The 20,514-nt window shown below is 50.3% G+C and overlaps 1 protein-coding gene across 2 annotated transcripts; it reads right to left on the bottom strand.

Annotated features, from left to right (window-relative positions):
- Positions 1-1,305: 1,305 nt before the first annotated feature.
- On the bottom strand, positions 1,306-5,551 carry FOXA2 (forkhead box A2). 2 transcript variants are annotated; one of them, XM_070588547.1, is made up of 3 exons: positions 5,290-5,551; positions 4,280-4,349; positions 1,306-3,262 (listed from the first exon to the last, which is right to left on the bottom strand). In XM_070588547.1, the coding sequence occupies exons 2-3, from the start codon at positions 4,346-4,348 to the stop codon at positions 1,958-1,960; spliced, it is 1,374 nt and encodes a 457-aa protein (XP_070444648.1). In that variant the 5' UTR covers position 4,349; positions 5,290-5,551; the 3' UTR covers positions 1,306-1,957. The 2 variants fall into 2 exon arrangements, with proteins under 2 accessions (XP_070444648.1, XP_070444646.1); XM_070588545.1 differs by lacking the exon at positions 5,290-5,551 and having other exon boundaries at positions 4,280-4,681.
- Positions 5,552-20,514: the final 14,963 nt, after the last annotated feature.

Here is a 20,514-nt window from a genome sequence, read left to right as displayed (position 1 = left end):
CGCTTCCAGGGTTTCCTGTGCGGCTGGCCACCGATTTAGAGCGGTTAGGCCGTCTGTGGGGAGAGACAGCACGATCTGTAAAAATTTATTCTGGGTCTCTCTTTACACTTTTGGATTTTCCTTTAAAGCTCACAAAATACCCCCTCATCCCCTCGGTCTGCAGCCCTGGCTTGCCAACCTGGGCTAACAGGAGGCAGTGCAAGGACGTCGGTGTTGGGGGAAGGGAGAAGGGAGCAAGTCTGCAGAACTTGAGACCTCACCACCAGCCACCACCACCTGGCCAGCGTGCAAGACACCCCCTTACCTCCTCCTCATCCCCAAATAAGCCTTATTTTTACAAGGAGATTTGGATCATCAACCTGATCGATCCCAATTACAGGAGAAAGCGTTCTAACTGTTCCTCCAGACTGAGTGTCAGAAGGGGTGGTCCCAGGAGCCTCACTTACTCCTGGGCTACAGCTAGATCTACCAAGGTTGTGCGGAACCCCGAAGTGAAGGAGGAGGGTGTGGCAGGGTCCCGAAGTGTAGACAGAGGCCTGCGGCTATAGGATCCAGGCAGAGCTCCAGTTCCACAGGAGGGGAAGGGGTTCCAGAGAAGCTGTGAGGAAGGCAAAGCCTGCACCTGGAATTTGCAAATTCCCTCTGGGCTCAGTGACATGAAGGGAGGCCTGTGATTGGAAATACAGCAAAACTCGCAAGACTTAGGCTTCTCTGAGAAGCCAGCCCTAGGACCTAACAGATGTCAACATCCCACCTTCACACGGCCCAGGTAGAAAATTAAGATATGTGGTTTTTTTCCCCTGGATTTAAAGATACGTCGGCATCAAACCTATGGAGTGGTCCACTTAGGACTTGTGTGTTTCACTGCACGTAAGATAAACTCAGAATTCAAAAAGTAACCATAAACAATAATGAGATCTGTTTAATGGTGTGATTGCTGAAGAGTTTAGGAGAAGTGTACTAATGTCTGAAATTTACTTTGAAATCCATTTAGAAAAATAAGGTGAATCGACCAGTTGAGGTGTACATAGATTCACAGATATGCGATAGAACAAATACAGTGAAATGATAACTGTAGGATCTGGGCAATGGGTACAGGTGTGTTTTCTGTAAAATGTGTTCAACTTCAGTATATCTAAACATTTTAATAATAAAATGTTGGTAAAACAGCAACCACCACCCGTCCCCAAAATAAAATAAAACCTGCAACCACCCAGGATCTCCCTCCCTCCATTTTTGAATAATTTCCAGAGCTGTTCATTTTTTAACTCAGACAAAGGGAAAAAATTTTGAAGATTCAAGGGATAAAACCGGCAATAACACTTTAATATAGATTTGTGGAACTCTGGTCCTTGCAGCCAGAACACACATTTATAAGCCATAAATAAAGCACACAGAAACCATAAGTTAATCAGACCCCAGGCCTGCACGTCACCGTGTCGAGAATGGGAATGCACTGTGTTTCTTTTTCTTGGTCATTTACAACAGACCCTTACATCATTTGTTTTTCTCTTTTTATACAATAGTACAACTTTCTGGTTCTCCGTTAAAACTACATTGCTTTACACTGAGTCACAAAAGTTTGTGGGGTTATTGTGTTTGTTTGTTTTAATAAAGACTTCTCTGCAACAGCAGTAATGGAGAACAAGAACGAAAATCAGAATTCGCAGATGCTTAAAGAAGCAGGTGTCTACACAGTAGTGGAAACCGAAGGCTTTTTTCTTTTTTTGATTTTATCTTTTTTCCCTTTCCCTCCTTATATAGAATGATAGATATCAGTGTGGCCCATCTGTTAGGGAGGGAAAAGCTGCAGAGAGTGAGGGAGACAGCTGTCCTGGGGAGAGGGGTGTAATGGATTTCTTCTCCCTTGCATGTCTCCAACACCCCTTCCTTGAAGTCTCCAGCCTACTGCTTCTCTCTCTTGTCCTTGTCCCAGGCTAGCAGGGCGCCTGTCTTCTTAAGAAGAGTTCATAATGGGCCGGGAGTACACCCCCTGGTAGTAGGAGGTGTCTGCGGCCAGGGGCGAGGCGTCCAGGCCTGCTTTGTTCGTGACCGGGCCCATGGCCAGGCTTCCCGGCATGGGGGAACCGTAGCCCGGGTAGTGCATCACCTGTTCGTAGGCCTTGAGGTCCATTTTGTGGGGCTGGTGGTGGTGGTGGCTGTGGTGGTGCTGCTGCTCCGAGGACATGAGGTTGTTGATGGAGAAGGGGTGGTTGAAGGCGTAGTGGTGCTCTGGCTTAAGGTGGGCCTCAGGCGGCAGGCCAGGGTGATGGGGAGGGCCCAGCAGGTGGGCCGCGGCCTGCTGCTGCTGCCCCGGCGACGGCGCCGGCTCCGGGGGGCTCAGCGTCGCGGCCGGGGTCGCCTTCAGCTCCCCGAGGCCTCCTCGCTTGTGCTCCTGGCACGGAGAGGAGCTCGAGTGGGGCGACTCGGCGCCCCCCGGAGTCTCGGAAGCCGGCCCGGCGGCCTCCCCGAGCTGACCCTGCGAGGCCTGGGCCCCGGAGGCTGCCTTCTTGCCACCGCCCGTGGCGCCCGCGGCTTCCTTCAGGGCCAGCTGCTTCTCGCACTTGAAGCGCTTCTGGCGGCGCAAGTAGCAGCCGTTCTCAAACATGTTGCCCGAGTCGGGGTGCAGGGTCCAGAAGGAGCCCTTGCCGGGCTTGTCGGGCGAACGGGGCACCTTGAGGAAGCAGTCGTTGAAGGAGAGCGAATGGCGGATGGAGTTCTGCCAGCGCTGCTGGTTCTGCCGGTAGAAGGGGAAGAGGTCCATGATCCACTGGTAGATCTCGCTCAGCGTCAGCATCTTGTTGGGGCTCTGCTGGATGGCCATGGTGATGAGCGAGATGTACGAGTAGGGCGGCTTGGCGTGCGTGTAGCTGCGCCGGTACGTCTTGGGGTCGCGCGCGCGGCTCAGACCCGCCTGGCCGTACATGGGGCTCATGGAGTTCATGTTGGCGTACGGGGCCAGGCCGCCCATGGCCCCGGCCGCCTGCCCCCCGAGCGGGCTCAGGCTCGGACTCAGGTGCGGCCCCATGCCCGCCACGCCAGCCGCCCCGGCCGAGCCGCCCATGCTGGCCATGGCGCCCGCCCCGGGGGACATGCCGGCCAGGGACGGGCTCATGCCCGCGCCCACGTACGACGACATGTTCATGGAGCCGGCGCTCATGTTGCCCGAGCCGCTGCCCATGGCGGCCGCCGACATACTCATGTACGTGTTCATGCCGTTCATCCCCAGGCCGGCGTTCATGTTGCTCACCGAGGAGTAGCCCTGCGGACAGAGCCCCGGGAGGGAGGCGCACAGCGTTAGCACCGCGGCTTGAGCCGGTCCTGACCTCCCACCCACCGGGCTAGCCCAGGCCCCCGCCTCCGTGGGGGCCTCTGGAGAATCCTTCCCTTGCCCGGTCCCGGCCGGGACAGAGTCCCTTTTCCCCAGAGCGCGCTGTGATCGCCCTTGGGGAGGTGGCGAGCGGGCTGCTGCTCTGTGCATGCGGCAGGTTCCTAGCCTGTCTGCGCCTCGCTCAGATTCTAAAACAGGGTGCCCTGGAGCACCCCCAAGCCAGACACCTCAAATGCATCTCCCCTTCCCAGAGTCTCTCCAACTCTCTGGCCAGCATACTGAGTCGGCGCCACGGCCCGGCCGAGACGCCACATCCGACCCTAGCGAGCAACCTGTGGGACACCGCGTAGGGCGCCCCAGGCGGCCTCAAGCGGAGAGGGTCCTTCTCGGTTCAGCCTTCCTCCCGGGACCCCACCCTTGGTCTCAGGGGAACCGAAACCCAGTGCCTGCGCAGAGTCTGGGGCCAGCCGGAGGCATTGAATGGAAGGATAAGGAGGGGACCGCGAACTGAACTACACGCGGCTGGGCTTTGCAGCCATAAACTTTCTTCCTCTTTGTCCCTAGTCTCTGACTCTTTGCCTCTACCTCTGCCCCCAACTCCTAACCACCTTCTCCTCTCCAGCTCCCCACCCCCTCGCCGGCCGACCTCCCACCCCTCCCCAGCCGCGCGCTGCCAAACATAACTCTGTTAGGATAGTGCGTGGCTCGGCCACGAAGAGGATTTGGAGGCGCCGCAAGTCAATATTTGATCACAAAGTTAATATTATCTCAAGGCTAACAGTGTGTCGTATAAAAAAGAGACCCATTTGAATCGAAGGAGGGTGGAAAAGGCGGCTGCCCAGAGCGGCTAGGGGTGGGGGGGCGGGTGCCGGCGAGGGAAGCAGTCGAGGTTGGGGAAAAGAGCGGACGCCGCCACCCCGCTTCCCCCTGGAAAAGGCGAGTGCCTACCTCGGGCTCGGCATAGTAGCTGCTCCAGTCGGACGGCTCGTGCCCTTCCATCTTCACCGCTCCCAGCATACTGGAAGCCGAGTGCATGGCAGTTTAAAATTTAACAGCCACAACAAACGACCAGCAATCACCCCCCACCCCCACCCTCTTTAAAAAAAAAAAAAAAAGTCAGCCAAGGCACCGTCCCCTCCCTCCCTCTCTCCCGCTCCCTCTCTCGGCTCCACTCCCTCTCTCTCCCTCGGCCGGTCAGAGGCGGTAGTTGGAAGTGGGCGGGAGGGGTGAATCTCGGGAGGAGGGGGCCGGGGACGGGAGGAGGCCGAGCCCCGAGCCCCGCTGCAGGGAGCGCCCGTCGCCGCCGCCGGCGCGCTCGCGGGCTGCCCGGTGGAGGCCGAGGCTGGCAGTGCCGAGCTGCCCGGAGGCGGCGGGAAGCGCGCGGCGCGGGGGCGGGTGGGGGGGTGGAGAGAAGGAGGAGGAGGTGGAGGAGGAGGTGTGGACCGCGGAGCGGACAAGTGCCGCAGTGACGTGGGCGGCTGGTGATATAGCGCGGCGCGCCGGCGCGGGCCTCCAATCCCCAGACCCGGGCAGCCCATTTGAATAATCAGCTCACACCTAGGTGAGAGGGAGCCTCGCCGGCGCCCGCACCTGCCCGCCGCCGCGCCCGCGCGCAGCGCCGCACCACCGAGCGGGCAGTGGGCGCGCGCTCCCGGGTGGAGCCCCCTTTCCTCCCGCGCCCGCGGGGAGTCCCCGGGGGAGGAGGGACCTGGGAGGAAGGCAGTCCCGGGAGCGCCTCAGGGTTTTGACCCCCCGCCCTGTGCCATAGCGCCGGGCGCCTGGTGCGCCTATCCGAGGGGGCGTTCGGCCTCCGGCCCCCTTTCTCCTCTGCAGAGTCTTATAAAAGACGTGTTTATCCCGAGTTTCTTCTTTCTCAGCGCTCATTCCCTGTCAAAACAACAGGACGGTGACAGCCAATTTGCAAAGCGCTGCCGCATTTAGAAAAACTGTGTACACACCTTTAACTCGCCCGCCGCGGCTCCTGGGAGGCTCCTCCCTGTCACAGTTACGGCCCGGAGCGGCTCCGGAAGGCGCGGGGCGCCTGGTCTGGCCGCCTCGGCTTTGTGCCTCCTCGGAGCCCGGCCTCCGGCGACCGCCGAGGGGCCGGCCGGCTGGCAGGAGGAGCAGCGTCCCGGCGCCCGGCGCAGGGCGCACGCGGCCCCGCCGGCTGCAGCCGACGGTTGGGAGCCTGCTATTTGTCTCTGCCATTCAGACCTGCCTGTTTCAAGGTTACTTTTCAGTCACAACCGAGGTGCCCACAGCATTTCGTAACTAAAACAAACAGGGCAGGAGATGGGGGGGTGAGGCGGGAGGAGAGAGAGGAATAAAAGAATCAATAATGGGGCACATGGAATCCACTTCAGGAGGGTCTCTGCCCCCTCCGCTTTCGTGAGGGGCTGTTTTGTAAGAATTAGAAACCCTAGCAACTATACACTCCCTTTTTATTTTCACTCTAGCTTCTGGGTGCAAATTATTGTCTGTCCGGGGCCAACCACCAAGACTCCAGTGAGCCCTGATTTTGGGGGAGAGTGGTATTTCAGGTGTTTGGATGTGGACGCCCTTTCTTGGTTCTAAAAACCCAGCTGGGCCGTGAGGATCCAGCCCTGAGCCCTCCACCTCAGAGACAGAGAAAAAATAGAAAATAGTGGGTATCTGGCCCACCTGCTCAGAGTTGTGGGTAATGGTGGCGGAAGAGAGAGGCGAGGCGACAGGCGCGGAGCTGAGTATGGAGAAAGGAAGGACTGGGTGGGGGTCAGGCTGCAAGGCCAGCGGGGAGGGGCAGCAAATGCAGGGGAACTGCCCACCCCTTCTTCTAGGCGGGGTCTCTGGGGCCTGCACCGCTGTGAACCAAAGATGCAGCCGCTCGCAGCGCCCTTCGCGCCGAAAGGCGGGTGGTCTCACCGATTCCTAGTGAGGGCGTTAATGAACCCGCAGAGCGAGTGCCAGGGCAGGATCCCCCAAAGCCAAGGTCTGCGTCGCCTCGAACGCCTTGCGCATCGCTGAGAGCTCCCAGGAGGGTCAGGCAGGCCCAGTGGATCCAGGAGGTGTGTCGTGAGGTGTATGCACACGTAGCGTAGGTGTGGGCAGGGGAGCCAAAGGGACCAGATCCCCAGCATCTCTCACCAGGTCCCAGAGCAGGGCTGGGAATAGTTTCACCGCTCTCCCCGAGGACTTGGGAGAGACGGGTGCAGATTGGCGCTGAAAAGAGGAGTTGCTTGTTTTTCAAACACACACACACACACACACACACGAGACGTCCAAACAGATAAACCTGAGAAACAACGACAGACAGCTTTCTGGTGTGTAAGGAATTGAAACTCTAAAGAATATTCTGGTTAACCCAGTCTGTGAGTGTGCGTATGTGTCCACTTCCCTTTCTCTTTTTGCTTCTCTTCGAAAATATGGTTCTAGAAATTATTCCACGAGCAAAAGGAGCCAGCCGGGACGGGAAAAGAGGTCCGCAGAGGAGGGGGCGCTCTCTTCCTAAAGAACCCTGCAAGTCCCCCAACCATTGGTGGCGGGGATCCCGGGACACCCGCGGAGCGCTCGACTCTGGCTTCCGCAGGGATAGGGCGCCCCCTGTCGGCCGCGCGGCTCTCGGCACTGACCCGAGCCCTCCTTTACCCCCGCGCTCCTAACCCCGCAACCCCGGACGCCCGGGCACCTTCTCCCGGCCTCTCCGAGGCTCCCGGAAAACGCCTCCAGGGGGCTGGCATTTCTTTGGAGTCCCCCCAAGTTCTGTGCAAACCCAAGCCGGCCTCCTGCTTCCTTGGGAGGCGCCGAGGGCTAGGGAAGGATCAGGCTGCGTGTGATGCCGCCTGGAGTCTCCGAGCCGAGCCGTCGGTCCGGACCCTCCCGGCGCGCCGCAGGCAGCTCGGGGGAAGGCGAGGGCGGCCCGGGGTCGCTTCGGGCAGCGCGGAGCGGGGCGCCGCCGGCGGCGAAGGAAGCAGGAACGTCCGCACAGCCTGGGGTCCGCTTTCCTTCCCCAGCGCGGAGGTCTTTGGGGGCTCTCCCTCCCCCTGCACACTCCTGGTCCTTCCCGGCAGCTTCGGTTTCTAAAGGTTTATTCAGAGCGTCTGGCACGAAAGCCTCGGGCTGGAATGCTGTAAATTGCTCCGAGAGCTTCTCTCCAGGAAAAAGTTCGCGGGTAACTCGAGCTGAAAACAGATGTTTCCCCTGGTCCCCCTTAGTTTGAACTCCGCCTAAGACTGAGACCTACAGAGCTTTTCTTTGCCTGTGTCCTCCCTCTTTTCCTTTGGTGCTGCCCGCTCTTCATATCAAGCCTCGTGCTTAACCGACGACTGTGCTTGGATTTGTTCTGGATGCTGCCCTAGCAGGTCTGACTCGGCCTCGAGTCTGGGCCTCCTCTGCCCTTCCTGGGAAGAGGCTGGCACGACCCTGGGTCCTCCAGCAAAACGTCTTTCTCCCCGGAGCTCTCTCTCTCATAGGAAGCTCGCCCGTGCAGAAAGAGCCCTCAACAGACAGAACTCAACTTCCCTAAATGATAACCAGCAAAATACCAAGGCGGGGGTTGCATTGGTCTGATCAATACTCCAGTTCTTGAAGGCCTTGGAGAATGAATACGGGACAGACCTTGCTTTGGCCCTTGCTTTAGGGCATTAGGCAGGTCTGCAGGTGACATTCAGACAGGGGAGATGGAAAGGTGACTTAGCAAAGTCTTGTGAAAATATACATTTTACTTTCAAATGAGCTTTTGGGTTGGCAGAAATCAGAGATACACACCTCCCCTATTCACAGGGTGTAATTCTCAGGGTGAATCCCAAGTCTTAATAAAGAAAAGGCATATAGTTGTGTCAAAGGCTATAATCAACATTTCACTTTCTGTGGGTGGGTTGTTATTTCTGAAATTTAGTTTTAAAAAATCAGAACATCAAAATTAGTCTACTTGGCGTTGAGCACACCTTCAGACTCTCTTACTGGCTTTCGTAGTTCTTTGATGGACAAAACACTAGTTGTTTATGGAGAGGGCGATTGAAACAGTAATTACAAAGAACATCTCAACAAAGGAGATTTGTGTGAAAGAAAAGACTCAACATGTCACAGTCTTCTGCAAAAACACAGGAAAGTGCTGATAAAAGTTGGGGGAGGGGCCAGGCTGGTGGCATAGTGGTTAAGTTCCTGGGCTCTGCTTTGGGGTCCTGAGGTTTGTGGCTCCCATCCCAGGCACGGACATACACACTACTCATTAGCCAAGCTGTGGCAGAGTCCCACATACAAAATAGAGGAAGACTGGCTCAGACGTTAGCTCAGAGACCGTCTTCCTCACACACGCACAAAGTGGGGGGAAGCAAGATACAACATTATAAGTTTAATATACAATGCACCTGCATATAATCTCTCTCTCCTGGGCAGGATGAATAGGAAAAGGTGAGAAATAAGTAATAATAAATAATGATAAAATGAAATAAATACAGTGCTAATAGCCCTGATCGTGTTTGATTATATCTTCAATTGACATTTTTTCTGCACTATAGTTGTATCATTTTATGTCATTATTACATTCTTTTCTATTATTTTGTGGTGAACTATGTAATGAGAAAATTAGATCTGATGTCATGGAAACTTTGGCACAATAACATGTACAGATATTTACTCAGTTCTCACTCTCGAAAGCAGAGTAGTGAAGTCACCATCAAAATGGATGAAGGGTTTGAGTTGTGAAAAACAAGCCGATATTATTTTTTCTTACTTGTGTCAGAGGGTGGACTGAGCTCTTCCTTGAGCTGCGGGAGGAAGAGAAGTAATATTTATGCCAACCACAGAGGGTGACTTCCCAGCAGGGCACAGGGGAGGAGGAAGATGCTGTCCCTGGGGCACTGTTCAGATGACTTTGCACACAGATTCCTTCTGTGTACATGTAGGATTTGCTTGCTGTTTGGAAGGTTGAGTGTGGCTATGGAAGGCTCATCTTTTACGGGATTGTCCGTGGCTGGGTGGAGCAGTTGTGGACTCTACTCCCATCTGTGTGGGTCTGTGGAGAAGAGCAATGCTCTGCCCATTCAGGTCCATTGACAAATATTTCTGGTATACACCTGGCATTCTGTCTGCCATTCTTGAGTTTTTAGCACATTTCTGGTATGTGGGACTATTATAGCAGGTAATTAAAATAATTGGAAGAGATAAAAATAAAGAGATGACAACTTTGAGTCGCAATAATAATAGGCCACCGAGAGTGAGAATAAACCCCTCTTTGAGGGACGCCCAAATTAGATGCCTCTGCATTTGTGGCCCAATGTATTTCATACATTGGGATGTTATTCTTGGAGGAAATCTCGGTTATTCCTGCCAAATAGGCAAGCAGTAAAGTTCATGAAGGACAGAAGTCTTGGAGAGTCCGTCACAGACCTGGAGAATCAGACCCCGGCATTCCTTCTTAGGAACACGGGGAGATAATTAAGAAGCGGCCCCATTAGATGTAGGAGCTAGTGATTACTTACTTGGGTGAACAAATGTACTTTCTATAAGTGTGAAAGGACAAAGCATGTGTCAGATGTGGAGGTCAGAAAGGTTAGCAAGGCCTGGATTTGGTGTCGTGTGCTTATGAAGCAGCTGTTTGCGTCTTATTTCCATCTTGAAGTCATCCAGGGGTTCTGTATAAACAGACAAGAGCTATACATAACCTGCTCTAATATTAAGCAGTGACGGTAAAGAGGAGTTTATATATTTTTGGTCCATTCAGCAACTCTTTAATAAGTACTGACTATATTCTGGATGGCAAGGAGACAGCCCTGAACAAGGTGGGCCAAGTCGTGTGCTTACAGAGATTCAGTGTTTCCATCTTCTGCTTCCTCCCCTTCCTCCTTCTTCTGCCACAGGTTCCAGAAGAACTTGTTTTCTCTCTGTTTTGAAGTCTCCTTTCAACCCTGACCCAGGAATTTCCAAGCTCTAAAATCCCATTCCAAAGGCGAATTTACATGTCACCGTTCAGAAACAATCTACTGGAAGGGATGGGCTAAAACCCAAGGGGAAGTGTTCTGCCTGCACTGACCCAGAATTGATAAGAAAACCAAGAGCTCGGTCCTCTGAAGTACTCATCATGATGTCAGCAGAATGGATCTAGCCAGCATGCAGCCAGACCAGAGCACTGTGGTGACCCAGTCCTGTCTTACCGCCATTTGTAGTCTCTCTCTCTCTCTCTCTCTCTCTCTCCTCAGTTTTCCATCAAATGCGTACTAGGGGGTTCTGGCTTTCGAAAGAAGGAAGAAGGCAGCAGGGAAGTGCTCCTGCTGGTGGCGTACTGGCTTGAGAACCTTGTCCCGTGTGTGTGTGTGTGTGTGTGTGTGTGTGTGTGTGTGTGTGTGTGTGTACAGCAGTTGGCGCACAGGGAACACTCACTCAGCCCTCAAGTGTTTGTAATATACTTGTCTGTATTCACTCTTTGTCGATTTTACCTTCAACAGTAATTCCGGAGGAAGGCTTGCGGAGCTTCTTGAAAAGTGGGATCTTCATTTGACAGGCAGGGGTAGCACTTTGCAGCAACAGTGACCCACTGGGACGGGGTAATTAACCAGGTCCTGGGACTGTCCCTTAAATGTTTATGTGCATAGGAATCCCCCGGGGATCTTGTTAAAATGCAGATTCTGATTCAGCACGTCTGGGGAGGGGCATTCTAACAAGCTGCCTGGGGATGCTGATGCTGCTGCTCCACTGACCACAGGTGGAATAGCGGGCTCCCTAAAGGCTGTTTCTCTCATTCATCTTGCCATTGCCCCAAGCTGCATGATGGGATGTGACTTGATAAGATGAGAAGTCCATCTTCACCCTCTGTTGGTTCTCCCCTCCCACTAGCCCCCAGCCGCACTGACCCTCCCCACAGCCAGGTTTCGCCTTCCCAGTTCATGGGATTCAGAACCTGTCCGCAGCCCACAGCCCAAGTAGCGTGGTATGTGAGCTCCAAGAAGACCCCGCCCCCCACCGCACATTGTTAGCTCCCTCACACTTCCCACACCTCCCCACCCAGCTGGATTTTGCAGACAGGGACCTCCCTGCTTGACTAGGGAGGAGAGGGAACCTGTGGCAATTATCAGTTTGCAGTGTGGAAACTGTCATTTTCCAATCATGGAAAAATGGCCAAGGAAAGTTTCAGCTGCAATCACGCTGCATCAGCAAATGCCCACTGAGGCGCTGTAACTTTTCTCCCTCAGGAAGAAGTCCCGGGGAGCCCAGACTGATCCTGCGAACCTCCGGTGCTGCGCCCGCCCTGAAAGTGAAAAGGGGCAGGAATTACCGTCTCCTAAGCACCCTTCAGCCTCCTTGCTGGTCCCATTACCCATTTGTAGGAAGAAAAATGGAAAGATGAAAAAGAAGCGAAAGTGGCGAGGAGACTCCTGCTTATTGAGTTTCCAGTGGGGATTGTACGTCTTCCTCCTCAAGGAGACCTGGGCCTCATGATGGCTGCTGGGAAGGGGAATTTTCCTCCACAGAGTTGGGCCCGCTACTGAACTGCCTGTCAGGGCTCGAGAAAAAGAACATGATCGGGGCAATGGAAAGAGACCCCCGACAGCGCCCAAATTAACACCCTGTTAAGAAACACCCTGCTCCCCTTGCTTTGCCACCCAAACATTTTCCAATATATATAATAGGAAATGTTTAGGAATTAAAATTTGAGTCTAAAAGGTGAGAAGAACTTAAAAATTCAGGATGTTTCCTTAATGCTTATTCTATTTGCAATATGCTCTCTTAATTAGCGCTAGGACCGTCTTCCCTGGGCCTTTCCTTCTGAAGAGGCTCCTTCCTTCCAGGTAAGAACTGCTGAAAGGCAGGGAACGCGTTTTTCCTTTGGGCAGATTCTTCTCATTTCTACCATCTTTACAAAAACACATGGAGAATGAATGTAAACACAATAAGAATTTTAGGCCAAGTACTTAATCTCTGTTTGATTTTAAGGCAGTGTGGTTTGGGGATACTAATTTAGGGAGGAAACTGTATTGAGCTGCTTTGAGATTCCTGGATAGAACTGAATAGAAAATACAAACTTATTTTGCAATTGCTCCTTTCCTACCTGGCTGCTCCATCATCCGTAGGCTGCCTCTGTCAGACTAAAGGATTGAAACATGTGAGGCTGACTTTGGATGTATTGTTTTATATCATATGAAAAACTGTAAATGCTGCAGAATATTCTCCAGAGTAGTCTACATAAATATGTCTGCATCTTTCAAAATCCAGAGAATTTAGGTCTTCCCTTTCAGGGTGAAACCTGGAAAATTCATTCCTCTAATTCTTCAAAATAAAGTGCTAAGTAGATGCTAATGATGTGGGACATCTGGTCTTGGTGGGAGTTCTTTGTCTCGGGCCTGAGCCCCGCTCCCAAGTCCCCAGAGTTAGAAGAAACTGGAAAGAGAAGGCTTATCTCCACTTCCCTGTTTCTTTCATTCTTTTCTCCCTTTTAACATGTTGAATTTCGAAATACCGAATTTTTTTATGTCCATTCCTCGCCCTCCAAAGGACTTGGATCTTGGAGACTAAAGAGATGTTTAGTATCAGACTCCTGTTTGTATCAGACTCGGTGGTCCATGCAGGCCTTTCTCCTACGGGAGCTCGATTTGCTGCAAGGGAGCGGGAGGGAGAGACGTTGAGGGCCTGCCTCAGATCACCCAGCCCTTCCATCCCAACCCAAGTCCTCTGGCCCAAATCTTGGCCTGTTTCCATGTTATGATGTGCTCTTCCTTCCCAATAGACATTCCTTTAGTGAGATGGAAAAGTTATCACACGCTTGGGAGAAAAGCAAGTGCTCATGGGTAGAGTTTTCAGTTATTGGTATAGCGTGTGTGGGCAGTTTATCTAGAATGTGCCCAAGATGATAACTCTAGAAGAATACAGTTAAAGAAACAATAACCCAACTTCAGTGTGGAAAATTATGCATCTTTATAAAGAATAATATAAATCTCTGTGAAATGATATAGAAAGTGTATCTGTTTTACGATGAAGGGTTAAATAGTTGGAGGATATGGGTAATTTAACTTAATTTTTATAAAAATAAACCCTGACTCTGTGCATAGAAAGTACTTGAAGGTCACACACAAAACTGTTCACAATGATGCCCACAGGGCCTGGGACCTGGGGGGGTGGGAACAGACTTTCATTTTTCACTTGATATATTCCTCAGTTTTTACAATTGTCTCTTCTGGTTTTATCATTAAATAATATTAAATAAACAAGCATTGAAAACTGTGGTCTTTGCCAATGGATAGCTGGCAGGCTGAACACAAATATTTCTGGTCCTTATTAATTAAAACATACACTTTCTTGTATCTTGTTTTAGAGAAAATGAGCAGGGCCACTGGAGGAGCGCAGATCACATTTGCAAGAAGAGAATCAAATTGGGGATACCCACAGGCCAGGAGAAGTTAGGTAGGAAAAAGAAACCACTAGGATTTAATAAATCTGACCTAATTTAAAAATTTGAAAAGTGGCTGTCACAGGGCAGACTTGAAGAGCTGGCCAGTACTTAAATTGCTCTGGATCTTAATTGCTTATGGTCCTCAGGAAGGGAAAGGATTGAAATGCAGGCTCTCTGTGGTTTAGCTTAATTAATATTTATGACTGCAGAAGAAAATTAAATAAGGCAAACAGTGTAATTTTAAACAGCCTGTGGCCACGGTTAGCAGAACTCACAGCAAATGCAGAAGCAAGAAGTGAGAGTGCTGTGGGAATGGCATGATTTCAGTCTTCTCCATTTCCCCAATCCATTTTTTATGCTGCGTGAGATCTCCACTACTGACATCTTGGAATGATACAGCGACTCGCTGTTTCGCTTATCTTTTTTGCATGTTTTCTTTGTCTTTGTGACTGATTGTGTGAGGGAAGATTTTTTTGGTTTTGGCAGGGGGTGTTGTGCCCAAAGATGTTAGCCCTGAAACCATCCATAATTGCTCCACTGGGCATTTCTTGGGTGTGTATCTATCATTTTCTGATTCTTTGCATGGTTTGACGATTTGAGTGCTTCCATCCTGCGAGCTAAGAGTTGATGAGATAGCATCAGTGCCTGTAATGGGGAATCCAGAAATTGGTTCAACTTCTGCATGCTAGTAAATGTTTATTGAATGGATGGATGGATGGATGGATGGATAGCTGGATGGAAGAATAGAGGACAGATACTATACGACTTTGAATTAAAAACTCATAGTTTACCTGTGAGGACTAGTTCTGGAGGGATAAAATCAGATTACAACAAATCCTAAGTGAGTGCTTTTTAAATGTTGATTGATGGCTCATTAATGTGTTGTGACAGCTATTTACTTCATTGAAACTATCATTAAATAAAGGAAAGGAATAGAATAGAATCTCTCAGTGCATCTCACACAGTAAAGGCATGTGTAGTTTTGAAAACCTCTCTTTCCATTATAAATGTGTGTGTATCTGCATGAGGATGGAAAATGCGTTCCTTACTGTAGGTTCTCATCCCAAAAGACTGGCACACTGGGGGCTGAGGGCTCGTTAGCTCTCTGTGCAAAGAAGCTTCAGGTTTGTCATCTGTAAAACGGGAATAATAGCAGAGCCATCTCCATGGACAGGGTGAGGATGAACCGAGCTGAGGCCTGTGAGAGTGGCTTAGCCCGGTGCCTGACATGTGGAGAACATCCGATCAATGATGCTTTTCCTCGCCTGCATCCTGTGCACTTTCTCAGAATGACGCTGAAGGAACATGTCAACATTTTACAGAGCTGCATTATACTACGTTTGTCCTCTCAGTTCTAAGCCAAAACAACTCTCTTAAAAGACAACTACATTTGCTCCAGACGACGCCACACATATGAAGAGGTCATTCTGATGTGAGAGCTGCACTGAGCTCGGGCCAAGGACTGCCCCAGGATTAGCATGCGTTCTACTTGCTTGTGCCTCTTCTTGGCAAGGAGCTGAAGAGTCTGCTGCAGTCGACAAGCAGTCTGAGGCTTCAATCCCATGGTTTTCCCTCCCTTTAAAGGCTAAATTCAGCATTTCATTTTTCGTGCTAACAACCACCCCCAATCTCTCCCCGTTTCCAATTCTTTCTCAACATTTTTGCACGTGCTAAAACCATCCTCTTTTTTTCCTGTCCTCTTCCTGAAGTCAGTTGGTCCAGAAAGCCTCAGCTTGCAATGGTTTTGCAGGTCCCCTCTTTCTCCTTCTTGGGAATGTGGTGTTCTCATTCCTTTCCTGTTCTCTCTCACCCGTAAAGCCATGTTCTACCCAAGTGATGGTCTCTAGGGGACCCAAATCTGCCAGAAGCCTCCTTCATCCATCTTTCCAGAAGGATCCTCAGCTGCTGCAGCCACCCTTCTCCCACTGACTGCTTCAGATGAGCCTGGGGGACTCACGCTGAGTGGAACATTTGCCACGTTTCACCCATTAGATAAAAAATAAACAAATAAACTTCTGCTTCAGTTCATTTCAGGTAACTTGGAAGATCTCATTCTCCTAAGCTGACCAATATACTCACCTGTTCTATAAGAAAATGGGAACCTTGTTCTTAGTGATGGAAAATACTCCCATTTTCCAGGGGACCTGGTTGGTTGGCGAGTGTGAGGAAAGGTCCCGATGATCAGCAGCTGCTTTGCTCATTGTTGGGAAAAACAGAAGTCAGGCTGGTAAAAAGACAGCAGGAGCACATGGCGTGGGGTGTGGGGAGAAGTATGCATTTCTTAACTTTCCAAAAGCGTTGTTCGGTGTTATTCTTTTCCGTAAATGATGTTTTAGCACACGTATCCATGTCATATTTTAATTTACTTTTCTCAAACAAAGGTATATCTTGGGGTCTTCCCATGTTAACACGTGCAGAATGACTTCTTATTCCTTATTGCAGTGCAATCTGCATGTCCCACTGTTCTTTAGTCAGTCTGCTACTTCTGGTGTCTCAGGTGAGCTTCCCAGAAGCAGAACCTGGGGGCCTCATGTGTATGTGATTTATTAAGGTAGTGGTCCCAGGAGAAGTCAGTAAGGGAGTGGGGGAAGGTGGGAGAGCCAAGCAAGTCACCATCTTGGGGAAAGCCCCACAGAGAGGAGCGGCAGCCTGACCCATAGGGGACTATGGAGTGAGTGAGGCCTCACTCTTACACCCATCATTGGTTACGGCCCTCCTGGGGCTGGGCCGCACATTTCCAGGTGCTTTGACCTCTCTATGGGAGCATACCAAGTGGCTCCCAGAGGCCAAGGGAAGGCTGTCATAGAGCAGCAGTTTCAAAAACTTACTGAAAGCCCCACACGAAATGGCAAAAATGGAACAGAGGAACGTTGGGTGGTGTACCAACATTATGTGTTACAGGAGGATTGCAAATTTTGCTATTATAAAGAGTACTACAACGAATATTTATGTCTGTGTATGCTTGTTACTGGGTTTCTCTAGTGCATGGAGGGTCTGGCAAGATCCATACCATGCCCTGTAGTGGTTATCTCTGGGGAGGAAAGGGGGTGTGCTGGGGTGAGAGGGTTTGAAAGGGGACCTTGCTCTTATCTGTAATGTTTTAATTTTTGTGCAAAGAGAATGTATCTACATGTTGGTTTGTATTAAAGTTATGCTAAAATATTTCCAAGAGCAGCAACTAATTCAAATACTAGTACTTCTAGTCAAGAGGCTAGTGAAGGGTCTCTTTGCTCTGAGCCTCTTCCTTGTGGGTTACAGCCAGCGGTAGTGGTGACGAGACCTGATCCTCCCTTGCTTGCCACCTCAAGAATTAGGAATTCTGTGATCCTGAAGCTCCTGATGTGGCCCTCACTCTTTTCAATTCCTGTCGCAGATGTGACAGGAGGTGTAAACGTGTCTGGATTTTAGCCCTCATTTATTTTATTTGTTCATTTTTTTCCAACTCATTTTGTTGGGATTATAAATGTTTATAACATTGTGTAATTTTGGGTGTACATTATTATTTATCAATTTCTGAATACGCTTCATCGTGCTCATCCCCAGTAGTCTAATTTTTATCCCTCACCATGCATATGTGCCCCTTAACCCTTTTGCCTACCCTCCAACCCTCTTCCCCTCTGGTAACCACTAATCTGTTCTCTTTGTCCATGTGTTTGTTATCTTGCACATATGAGTGAAATCATGCAGTATTTGTCTTCCTGTCTGGCTTATTTCACTTAACATTATACCCTCGAGGTCTATCCGTGTTGTTGCAAACGGGACAGTTTTGTCTTTTTTTATGACTGAGTAGTATTCCATTGTATATATACACCACATCTTCTTTATCCATTCATCTGTAGAAGGGCACTTGGGTTGCTTCCACATCTTGGCTATTGTGAATTGTGCTGCATGAACATAGGAGTGCATAAATCTCTTTGGATCATTGATTTCAAGTTCTTTGGATAAATACCCAATAGTGTGATAGCTGGATCATATTGTATTTCTATTTTTAATTTTTTGAGAAATCTCCATACTGTTTTCGATAGTGGCTGCACCAGTCTGCATTCCCACCAGCAGTGTATGAGCATTCCCTTTTCTCCACATCCTCTCCAACATTTGTTGTTTTTTGTCCTGGTAATTTTAGCCATTCTGACTGGTGTAAAGTGATATCTCATTGTAGTTTTGATTTGCATTTCCCTAATAATTAGTGATGTTGAGCATCGTTTCATGTGTCTGTTGGCCATCCGTATATCTTCCTTGGAAAAATATCTGTTCATATCTTCTGCCCATTTTTTTACTGGGTTGTTTGTTGTCTTTTTTTCTTCAGTTGTATGAGTTCTTTCTATGTTTTGGAGATCAACCCCTTGTCTTAGCTCTCATTTAAAGGCACATTTATCCATGCTCCTGGAGCGACTCAGCCACTATGTATTCAACAAACATTTGTTGAATCCCACTATGCTCCGTGGGCTCACTGCTCATGGGGCACCACAATGTCTTCAAGGAGTTTACAGGGTTGGGAGCAGAGCAAAACCAAAATAAACACAATGCAATGTGTTACTGCAGCAGCAGGTCATGCATCCCCGAGATAGCAGCAATACTCAATTCCTTGGATGGGAGGGTTGGTGACTCCTGTTGGAAGGGGTGATGTTTAAGTCAAACCCTGGGGGAAGAGGAAGAGTTCCCCAGGCTGAAAGAGAACAAGGGCTCCTCTAGCGGAGGGGAACACCAGTGCAAGAGCCTGGGCTAAACTCCACCATAGGGGCTGGGGAAGGAGCATCCTGGGAGAGGCAGCGAGTTGGTGGGAGACGGAGGGTTGCCAGAGGAGCTGAAGGCTAAGGGGTTTGGCCTCTTTTCTTGAGTATGGAATTCACTGAGGGCTTTAAATCATTGCTCTCTCAGCAGTGTGGAGGGAAGTAAGCTTGGACTCAGGGTAAGTACTCAGCTGGCCCTTGTCAAAGAACGGCTTATTAGCTGCTGTCAGCCCTTCAGGGTCGCCTCAGCTGCAGAGAGTACCTGCTTTAAGGTCATGGCCCATCCCAGGGTGGTCCACATCCAATACCTATGGCTGAGAGTATACAAGGGCCTGGCCATCTGAGCCCAACTCCAGACACTTCTGAGGGCACACTAATTCTGGGGCCACCCATGGGGTTGACCAAGGCTGCTTTGGGGCCTGCGTGAAAGCTGGACTTTTCCCTCTGCCCACTCCTGACTCCTCTCCCCACCCCTACCCCGCCTCTGCCAGGCATTGATCCCATTGATTCTTCATAAACATGACACACACTAAACTCCAACTTCAGAGACTGCCTGCAGGAGACCCAGCTGAGACAACCACTTAGGGGACTGCAGCACTAATCCAGGTGGGGAGGCTGCGCATCTGGAGCCAACGTTCTCTCCGGTTTCTGTGATGCAGTAATGGAGACAGCCTAGTTCTGGAGGGAGAAATCTACCTCTGACTTCTGAGGATCTCTCCAACAAACTCCAAACCGATATAGACAGGAAGCATGAGATGAAACAAAGATATGGAACTGGGGATCCAAAGTCTGTGTCTCAGTTTTGGTTTCCCCAGAAATAGACGTAAGGATTCAAGTGCTGGCAGGGCATTTGCCTGAGGGAACACTGGAAAAGGAGTTGAGAAGTGAGGCTGGGAGGGGAGGGCAGCCAATAAAGTGCACGTCATCAAGCCAGTTACTACTATGGACACCTGAGGCTTAACCTGCTGGGACCTCTGGGAGGCAGAGTAGAACGTGCACCTCAGAGTTATTCCTCCACGTGGCGGGGAGCTGAAGTATTTATGCACCAACTCCTGCCAGTCATTGATTGATGGCTGCTGCTGGGGAGTCGTAATTCTCTAGGCACTTCCAGTCCTGCGTCGGGCGGGTAGGATTCTGCAGCCAGAAAACACCCTCAAACACCAAGGTGCAGATGCTGGCAGATAGAAGTAGGGCTTAGAGGATATACATCATCTGGTAAGTGCTAGTGTCTCCATTTCCTGATAGAGCTGAGAGGCCTCATCCCCTCTGAGCCTCAGCCCCTCAGTGATAAAACAAGGCTAACAATGATAGGTGCCTTCTCATCACTGTGAAGTTTAAATGTGAATTCACTTTAGTTCTCGAATAATAGCTTTAAGAATGGGTGACATGGAGGGGAGAGACAAGTAGGTGCATAATGAAATTAATAATTATCACATATCGTGGACCCCAGTACTGCATTCCCAAGTGAGGGAAGCCATGAGTCTCCTTCAACTCCTTCAAGATAGACCCAGTCTTCCCAATTTGAATTTTCAGATTCATGCGTAGTGAACCGCCTGCACTCATCAGAAGTTGTACTCTCTGCCAACTACCTCCAGAAATATTCAGTGAGCTACTCAGGAAAGTGCTTCAGAATTCAGTAATGCTGTTTCTCTCCTTTTTAGGGCTAATGGTTAGGAACAGCGAGGTCGACGTCAACTGGCGGGTAGCGGGATTGAGAGGGCTCCTGTCTGCTGCAGTGCTCACTGAAGCACAAGGCTTTTCATTCCCTGAGGGAAGGCAGGCAGAAAGGCCCAGTTTGAGTAGGAGCCTTCTAAAACTATGCGTTTCCAATGCTCGGTGGTGAAAGAGTCAGCTGAAGTATTGAGTAATGGTGAACTTTGTTCCCTGGTAAATAGAAGGTAAGCGATTGCCTTGCTTCTAGTTTCCTGGTGAGATGATTCACTTGTAGTGAATGGGGATTCACGATAAACTCCTATCCTCGTGGAAAATCCTCATAGTAAAGGCTGGGTCTCTAGCTGCTCCCTAAACCCAGGAGGCCAGGAAGTACAATATACTGAGGGCTCAAGCAGAGCACAGATCACAAGGAAAGCTCT

Source organism: Equus przewalskii, chromosome 21 (genome assembly GCF_037783145.1).
Source record: "Equus przewalskii isolate Varuska chromosome 21, EquPr2, whole genome shotgun sequence".
NCBI classification, from domain to species: domain Eukaryota; kingdom Metazoa; phylum Chordata; class Mammalia; order Perissodactyla; family Equidae; genus Equus; species Equus przewalskii.
Note: the sequence above shows the minus strand (reverse complement) of the source record. Positions and strands in the feature narration are given on the sequence as shown.